The 9,400-nt window shown below is 49.7% G+C and overlaps 1 protein-coding gene across 1 annotated transcript; it reads left to right on the top strand.

Annotated features, from left to right (window-relative positions):
* The first annotated feature begins 5,200 nt into the window (after window positions 1–5,200).
* Window positions 5,201–7,475, top strand: LOC125530945 (receptor-like serine/threonine-protein kinase At1g78530). The gene is made up of 5 exons (XM_048695361.1): window positions 5,201–5,414; window positions 5,498–5,643; window positions 5,736–6,332; window positions 6,433–6,566; window positions 7,043–7,475. Exons 2-5 carry the CDS (start codon window positions 5,511–5,513, stop codon window positions 7,223–7,225), a joined length of 1,047 nt encoding a protein of 348 aa, XP_048551318.1. The 5' UTR covers window positions 5,201–5,414; window positions 5,498–5,510; the 3' UTR covers window positions 7,226–7,475.
* The last annotated feature ends 1,925 nt before the right edge of the window (window positions 7,476–9,400 follow it).

Raw genomic sequence — 9,400 nt, 5'->3', positions numbered from 1 at the left:
CATGATGAGGAGTCTCGAAATGGCCGAGAGGTAAAGATTGATATATAGGACGATAGTATTCAGACACCGGAAGTGTTCTGGAGGGTACAGGGTACATATCGGGTCACCGGAAGGGGTTTCGGGCACCCCCGGCAAAAGATATGGGCCTAATGGGCCAAGAGGGGAAACGCACCAGCCACCAGGGGCTGGTGCGCCCCCCATATGGGCCGAACCAGAGGGGAAGGGAGAAGGAAAGGGGAGGGATTCGGCCTCCCCCTTCCTTCCCTCCTCCCTCCTCTTTCCTCCCCCCTCCGGCAGATAAGGAAGGGGGGGTGCCGGCCATGGGGAGACCCCAAGTAGGATTCGGCCTACTTGGGCGCCTCCTTGGCCCCTCGATCTCCCTCCCACCTATACATATGTGGGGCGCCCCTAGCACACCCCAGACAATTATTAGCCGTGTGCAGCGCCCCCCTCCACCGTTTACTCCCACGGTCATAGTTTCATAGTGCTTAGGCGAAGCCCTGCGAGGATCACTTCACCATCACCATGCCGTCGTGCTGACAGAACTCATCTACTACCTCGACGTCTTGCTAGATCAAGAAGGCGAGGGACGTCACCGAGCTGAACATGTGCAGAACACGGAGGTGTCGTGCGTTTGGTACTTGATCGGTTGAAGCACGAAGAAGTTCGACTACATCATCCGCGTTAAGAAACGATTCCTCTTATGGTCTAGGAGGGTACGTAGACACACTCTCCCCCTCGTTGCTATGCATCTCCATGGATAGATCATTGTGTGTGCGTAGAATTTTTTTTGTTTTCCATCCAACAATTCTCAACATTTTCTTGGACCAGAAGACACCCACAGAGCTTGGAGACCAAGTCAGAAGAGTCCTGAGGACTCCACAAGCCACCAGGGCGCGCCCTAGGGGGGTCCTGGCTTGTGGGTCCCTCAGGAGTTCACCGACCTCCCTCTGAGTTCTATAAATCCTCAAATATTCCATTATCAACTGAAGCATTCACCAAAATACTTTTCCGCCGCTGTAACCTTCTGTACCCATGAGATCCCTTCTTGGGACCATTTCCGGGACCCTGCCGGGGGGATTCGATCATGGAGTGCATCTACATCAACTCTATTGCCCTTTCGATGAAGCGTGAGTAGTTTACCACAGACCTATGGGTCCATAGCTAGTAACTAGATGGCTTCGTCTCTCTCTCTCTTTGTTTCTCAATACCAAGTTCTCCTCGATGTTCTTGGAGATCTATCCGATGTAATCTTCTTTTGTGGTGTGTTTGTCGAGATCCAATGAATTGTAGATTTATGATCAGCTTATCTATGAATATTAGTTGAATCTTCTCTGAATTCTTATATGCATGATTTGATATCTTTGTATTTCTCTTCGAATTATCGGTTTCGTTTGGCCAACTAGATTGGTTTTTCTTGCAATGGGAGAGGTGCTTAGTTTTGGGTTCAATCTTGCATGATTTCAACCAATGACAAAGTAGGGGTAGCGAGACACATATTGTATTGTTGCCATCAAGGGTAAAAAGATGGGGTTTTCATCATATTTCTTGAGTTTATCCCTCTACATCATGTCATCTTACTTAAGGCGTTACTCCATTCTTTATGAACTTAATACTCTAGATGCATGCTGGATAGCGGTCGATGTGTGGAGTAATAGTAGTAGATGCAGGCAGGAGTCGGTCTACTTGACACGGACGTGATGCCTATATATATAATCATTTCTTTGGATATCATCATAACTTTGCGCTTTTCTATCAATTGCTCGACAGTAATTTGTTCACCCACCATATTATTTTCTTTCAAGAGAGAAGCCTCTAGTGAAACCTATGGCCCCCGGGTCTATTTTTCTTCATATATTTTCATATCTATATACCAAAAATACCTTGCTGCAATTTATTTACTTTTACATTTTAGTAATATTTTATATCTTTCTCTATCAGATCTCACATTTGCAAGTGACCATGAAGGGATTGACAACCCCTTTTTCGCGTTGGGTGCAAGTGTTTGATTGTTTGTGTAGATGCATATATTGGGGACTTGTGTGTTTCTCCTACTGGATTGATACCTTGGTTCTTAACTAAGGGAAATATTTATCTCTACTTTGCTGCATCACCCTTTTCTCTTCAAGGGAAAAACCAATGCAAGCTCAAGAAGTAGCAGACCCTGACTACATCGTTTTCATGGAGAAAATCATCTTTGAAGGTCGGGTGGGGCCTTCAACGCTGACGCTAAGGTCATGCTTTCGATCCTGACGTGACCCAAAGCCAGGATGGCCGCGCCCATTATGGTGACGACCTATTTAGTGGCCATGATGAATATGAGATGGACGGCCATGGAAACTCATGGCATGAAGATGATGAATTTTATTGTGAAAATGAGGAAGAAGATATCGACATTGGGAAGGAGACATTGATGTTTATCAACGAGCTCACCCAAAAGGGCCGAGGCACAAACGAGGAGGCAAAGCATTCGCACGGGGTCATACACCCAAGAGGAGGACACTTTGATTTGCGGGAGTTGGATGGAGATAGGCCAAGATCCCACGAAAGGTGCCGAGCAAGAAGGATTCGTCTTTTGGACGAGAGTTTGCAAAACCTTTCATGAGCAGAGGAACTTTGCCCCCTACCAATTTGCGAGCACCCACGGCATCAAATCAATCCAAAAGAGACGGGGTTCATCCAACAAGAGTGCAAAAAGTATTGTGCGGCGCTTGAGAGCATCCAATCCCTTCCCGTGAGTGGCCTAGGCGTTGGCGACTTGGTACGAACCTCTCCTATTTTCCATTGCATGCCATCGTCATGTTTCATACATCTTGTGTCCTTCCATGTTACAATTGCGGCATCATCTTTGATTGTGTAGGCATTCCAATCTTTGAAAACCTTCAAGGCCCGGCACAAGAACACGCCCTTTACTCTCACGCACTGTTGGTCTCTCTTCAAAGATTGTCCAAAGTTCAAAGACCAATATGCCGCTCGTAAGAAGAAAGGAGGGAAGGCGACCGTGGCTGAGGAGGGACAAATCAATCCAAAAGAGACGGGGTTCATCCAACAAGAGTGCAAAAAGTATTGTGCGGCGCTTGAGAGCATCCAATCCCTTCCCGTGAGTGGCCTAGGCGTTGGCGACTTGGTACGAACCTCTCCTATTTTCCATTGCATGCCATCGTCATGTTTCATACATCTTGTGTCCTTCCATGTTACAATTGCGGCATCATCTTTGATTGTGTAGGCATTCCAATCTTTGAAAACCTTCAAGGCCCGGCACAAGAACACGCCCTTTACTCTCACGCACTGTTGGTCTCTCTTCAAAGATTGTCCAAAGTTCAAAGACCAATATGCCGCTCGTAAGAAGAAAGGAGGGAAGGCGACCGTGGCTGAGGAGGGAGACTTGCTCAAGAAGCCGTGGGTCAAGACCAACTCCAAGGGCGATGAGAAGCGTGATGCGTTGTCCATGGCCTTGCAAGCAACTTTGGAAGGCATCATGAGTCAAAAGGAAGTGAGGGAGGAGAGGAGGAGCAAGGGGAAGGACGAGCAAATGAAGTTATACCTAGAGATCCAAACGAAGAAGCTTGACATGAAGGAGGTCGTGTAGAGGAGGAAGCTTGGCATTGAGGAGGCCGCTCAATTGAAGAAGCTTGTGATCGAGGCCACCAATGCCGACACCAGAGCAAAAGAGGTGGCGCTCGCGATCATGAGCGTCGACAAGACCAACATGTCACCGGAGAGGAAGGCTTGATTTGCGAACCGGTAGAAGAAAATGTTCGCTCAAGACGGCCTGAACTAGGTGAGTGGCCTCGGCTGTGGACTATGGTCGTGCATTTTGAAGGCTGGCTAGTGTGCCGGCCATTGGCTTTGTTGCCAGCGCCAAAAACTTGTTCATTTTGAAGGCTGGCTAGTGTGCCGGCCGCTGGCTTTGTTGCCGGCATAAAAAACTTGTTCATTTTGAAGGCAGGCTAGTATGCGGGCCGTTGGCTTTGTTGCCGGCTCCAAATACTTGTTCATTTTGAGGGTTGGCTAGTGTGTCGGCCGCTGGCTTTGTTGTTGGCATAAAAACTTGTTTATTTTGAAGACTAACTAGTGTGCCGACCGCTGACTTTGTTGCTGGCGCCAAAAACTTGTTCATTTTAAAGGCTGACTAGTGTGCCGGTCATGGGCTTTGTTGCCGGCGTAAAAAACTTGTTCATTTTAAAGATTGACTAATGTGTCGGCAGCTGATTTTGTTGCCGGCGTGAAGTGATGACTATTCTGTAGGCCACTAATTTTATTGTTGGCCGGCATGAACCTCGGCCGCCCATTACCATTTTCAAACGAACGAAATCCGGATAAAATGAACGGGGTCATGTGTTGGATTTGCTTTGCCCTTACAATAGATTCGACGGCTGCAATTTCCCCTCTGCCTGTCCGTGCACAGTTAGTTGTCGTTCAGAATTCACCTGGCTGTGCACGAGACATGTGGTCTCGTAGTTCCGCGTTTGCCAGCTCTACGCAGGTCCAGGTACAGCACGTGATTCTAGAAAAAGCTGGAGGCGGCCGGCACAGTGTCCGTGCAGCTCCAAATCGTCCACACGGCTGAGCAAGAAGCCAGCGAGGACCCATTTTCGCGGAGGCTGACAGCGACAACGTCGTCTTTTTGCACATTTCAACGATTTCAGTTCGTACTCCATGGCAAAAAGGACGAAATGGAGAGCCAATTATAGATAGATAGGGCGACCGAGTGTGCTTCTTCGCACCGGCCGGCTCGCCGACGCTGCCAAACAATATACCTACACTTTTCGGGTGCGTGCGTGATCCCACCGCCCTTTAGTGATTGAACGTAGTACGTGTTCGAGGACCAGCTGCCGACAGCAGTGCATGCCATGCTCACTCGAGTTTGACCTGTAGATTGTACATTTCGCATGTAAATCGAGATACTGGTGTAGCTACGTGCTACTAGAAGGCAGCAAAGTAGTAATTCTATACTGGGGCCAAGAGATAATTTTTTGTAGCTAAAGAGTAATTAAGCACTAGACGGACGATGGCTATCCGTGTTAGTCTTAGCAAGCATGAAAAAGGGAAAACTGAAAACGAATTGACAGTACCAGAGAATGGGATAAACTGGGAAACAGTGGGAGAATTGATTGGGGATATGGATTTGGCACGGCATCAATCAAAAAGTAGTTGTGCTTGGGTCTGCCATTCACATGATCCAGCCAGGCCCATTGATTGGCCAATGCACCTTTTCTCCGGATCCCCCACCCAGTTGCTCACTCATCGAGACACCTGTGCTGTCCCTGCGCTCACATTGTCACATGTGTACAATCGTCAACAAATCCAAAGCATCCTCCGACTCGCCGATTCCAAAACATATTTAGCGTTCGCCTCTGTTTCTTCCTAAGCTCAGAGATCCTCATACGGTTGCTTCTGTTGCCTTCTTCTCGGTAAGTAGTAAGCTGGGGATTCCTCCTTTCTTGACTGATGCTGAACTGAGGATCTTACAGGGATTCATCTGTCTCTTGTTCAGGGTAAATTGGAAGATGTCTACCAAGTTGATAGCGCTCTACATTACAGTTTGCTCTGTTCTGTTCATCATATCCAAGATGCTCATCTCCTTCCTGTGCTACAAGAAGTGGGCTCGCAAGAAGAGGATCATCGAGACCAGCCTCACAGGTAACATGAGTTCTTCCCTCCCAAATGAGTTCATGGATACCTTCTTCCTTTTTCTCTTTTGGGAAGAAATAAATCGATGGATCACTCTTAAGGTGGCAAGCTGGTGATCTTCCGGTCGGCGGCGATGCAGTCGCTGAGCCCCAAGGCGTTCATGAGGATGATCATGGGGCTGTCGAGCAAGGACATCATCGGCTCCGGGGGGTACGGGACGGTGTACATGCTTCGGCTGGACGAGAAGTCGGCGTTCGCCATCAAGAAGCTGAGCAGGGGGAGCGCGGAGATGGACCGCGGGTTCGAGCGGGAGCTGGACACCATGGGCGACATCAAGCACAGGAACATCGTCCCTCTGTGCGGCTACTACGCGGCGCCTCACTTCAACCTGCTCATCTACGAGCTCATGCCCAACGGCAGCCTGGACACCATCCTCCACGGCAAGGAGGAGAAGAAGCAGGCCCTCCTGGACTGGCCGGTGAGGTACAAGATCGCGCTGGGCGTGGCGCGGGGGCTGTCCTACCTCCACCACGACTGCATACCGCACGTCATCCACCGCGACATCAAGTCCAGCAACATACTCCTCGACCACAACATGGAGGCCAGGGTGTCGGACTTCGGCCTCGCCACGCTCATGAAGCCCAACGAGAGCCACGTCACCACCGTCGTCGCCGGCACCTTCGGCTACCTCGCCCCAGGTCCGCAGGCTGCCCGTCGAAATCTCAGTTTGTATATTAACCTTGAGATACATCATCATGCATGTGTGTTTGCTGATCGGTGGTGTGCTTGTTGCTTCAGAGTACTTCGAGACAGGGAGGGCGACGACCAAAGGCGATGTGTACAGCTACGGCGTCGTCTTGCTTGAGCTCCTCACGGGGAAGAGGCCGACAGACGAATCGTTCCTTGAAAACGGCACACGGCTGGTGACCTGGGTAAGCATCCACCTCTCATGCCTCCTGTACTCACACCACTGACTCGGTTAAATTCCGAATGATCGGTTGTGCAAGATACGATGCCCTGAGTAGAATAATTTGGCTTGAATCTCTAGAATGGTCGTTATATGCAATGACCAATGGATATGTTGCTGAAATAACAAATAACCAACCAACCTAGCTAGCTATCAATACTTAGCAATCTGTACTCTGTAGTTGTACCCACCAGAAAACTGATGGGCTGTGGCCGTCACCATGTCACCACGAGGTCCCCAATGTACTCCCATCTTCCGTGTCAAGATCAACGAGGACGGAGTACATTACTAGCGCAGTACAGTAGTATACGTAACAGTAGTATGGTCTGATAATGGACATGTACCCTTTCTGTAGATGTGAAGTAAAGATGACGAATTAATTGGGCATGCATCCCCGGCCGTGTCAAGTGCCGACATCAGTTCATCTGTTACTGTTTTCAGGTCAAGGAAACCATGGAGGAGAAGAGAGAGGAGCACGCCGTCGACGGCGCTCTGGCGTCTTTTCCGGCGGAGGAAGTCAAGTTCGTGTTCACGGTGGCGGAGAAGTGCCTGGAGTCTGATCCCCGCGATAGGCCAACCATGGTGCAAGTCGCCAAGATGCTTGAGCAGGCGAAGCTGGCATAGTACAGGCTAATTAACGCGCAGTATGTGTAACTAGGTGCTTAATTGGTTGCAGACAATTTTTCCACCCAAGGTGTTGCTTTTGCGAAATTCATGCTGGGTTCTGCACAAAATTTAGAAGATTTTTGTCGGCAAACGCTACCAATGGTGTTGTATAAGAAGCAAAATTTATTGTTTGCGTTTGTAATTGAATTTGTACAAACAATTTTATACTTATGATCCAATACTGCTGGGTAGACATAGGTTCAGTGCATCCAAGTAAGAATCATGATTGTAGAAAAGATATGGGATACAACTCAATTGTATTCCTCGGAGTTGATCGCAATGTATACACGAGATGTCTTGCGTGGCAAGCCAACTAATCCTACCATATCTTGAAAAATTAACTATACAAGGCTAGAGACTATAGAAAGATTAATTGTATATAAATACATATATGTCACGTTCAACACTCACCGCAGTCAAAGCGTCGGCGTCGGCGATGCAAAGACTGGAACGGAACTCCTGGAATGCAGCGGTTGGAAGACCTTTGGTCATAATATCGGTAAACTGTTGGGTAATCGGTACATGAAGAACACGGAGCTGACCCAACTGTACCTTCTCGCGGACGAAGTGAACATCAAGTTCAATGTGCTTAGTGCGCTTATTCTGCACCGGATTAGCCGCGAGGTACGTGGCCGAAACATTATCACAGAAAACCACCGTAGCTTCGGGATTGCGACCCGAAGTTCACCAAGTAGTTGACACAGGCAACAAGTCTCAGCGACAACATTGACGACGGCACGTTACTCGGCCTCAGCACTCGAGCGGGAGACGGTGGGCTGCCGCTTAGAGGACCATGAGTCAAGAGAGTCGCCGAAGAAGACACAGTATCCCTACGTGGAACGTCAAGTGTCAGGACAGCCAGCCCAGTCTGCATCACTGTAGGCAAAGAGCTCAGTGGAAGTGGAGGCACGAAGACGAAGGCCGTAGTCGGTGTGCCGCGAAGATACTGGAGAATGTACTTGACCAGAGACCAATGAACATCACGAGGCGAATGCATGTGCAAGCAAACTTGTTGCACGGCAAACTGAATGCCTAGTCTGGTGAGCGTGAGGTACTGAAGAGCACTAACAATACTGCGTAGAGAGCGGCGTCAGTGGCAGACTGTCCAGCAGTGGCAGAAAGCTTCGGCTTGGCCTCAGCAGGTGTCGCAGCAGACTTGCAGTCGGTCATGCCAGCATGGTCCAATAGATCCAGAGCATACTGTCCCTGATGAAGAAAAAATCCGGAGGCATCACGTCAAACATTAATGCCGAGGAAGAAGTGCAACACGCCCAAGTCCATCAGCCGAAACTCAGAACCAAGGTGGCCAATGATGTCGCAAAGCAGATCCGTGCGAGAAGCAGTGATGACGATATCATCAACATACAGAAGAAGCATGGCGACATGATCAGCTCAATGAAGCACAAATAACGACGTGTTGGAGGTGGTGCTGCGAAACCCGAGAGCAGTGAGGAATGTTGCAATGCGTTGACACCACGCACGAGGCGCCTGTTTCAGACCATAGAGAGACCGTGATAGCAGGCAGACATCATCAGGCCGGGTGGGATCAACAAAACCAGCTGGCTGGTGACAGAGAACACTCTCCTGAAGATGACCATAGAGGAAGGCGTTGTTGACCTCGAGCTGATGAACAGGCTAGTGACAAGACACGGCGAGCTAAAGAACAACACGGATCGTGGCGGGTTTAATGACTGGGAAGAAAGTCTCCGAGAAGTCAACACCAGCACGCTGTGCAAAGCCGCGAACAACCCAACGAGCCTTGTACCTGTCCAGAGAGCCATCTGAAAGAAGCTTATGCCGAAATACCCATTTGCTGGTGATGATGTTGACGCCGGGAGGGCGAGGAACCAACGTCCAGGTCCAGTTGGTGACAAGGGCATCCTACTCATCACGCATGGCCGCGAGCCAGTGCGGGTCACTCAATGCAGATCGCACCGAGCGCGGGGGTTCGGCTGATGGATCCCGTCTTTAGCACGTGTCACCATGGAGTGATGAGGCGGCGAAGGCGGGGGTCGAGGCCTACGTCGAGGCGGAGCAGCAACCTCGATTGCGGAGGACGACGATGAAGGGCCCGCGGAAGAAACCGCAGGCGACGAGGCGACGCTTGAGGCCACAGGCGAGGTCGCAGATGGC

This window comes from Triticum urartu, unplaced genomic scaffold (assembly GCF_003073215.2).
Source record: "Triticum urartu cultivar G1812 unplaced genomic scaffold, Tu2.1 TuUngrouped_contig_6676, whole genome shotgun sequence".
Lineage (NCBI taxonomy): Eukaryota > Viridiplantae > Streptophyta > Magnoliopsida > Poales > Poaceae > Triticum > Triticum urartu.
The sequence above is the reverse complement of the archived record's forward strand: the minus strand, read 5'-3'. Positions and strand labels throughout refer to the sequence as shown.

Coding starts and splice junctions, on each gene's coding strand:
- LOC125530945 (XM_048695361.1), top strand. CDS start 5,511: ATGTCTACCAAGTTGATAGCGCTCTACATTACAGTTTGCTCTGTTCTG. Junction 6,333..6,432: donor CTTCGGCTACCTCGCCCCAG/GTCCGCAGGCTG, acceptor TTGTTGCTTCAG/AGTACTTCGAGACAGGGAGG. Junction 6,567..7,042: donor GCACACGGCTGGTGACCTGG/GTAAGCATCCAC, acceptor TACTGTTTTCAG/GTCAAGGAAACCATGGAGGA.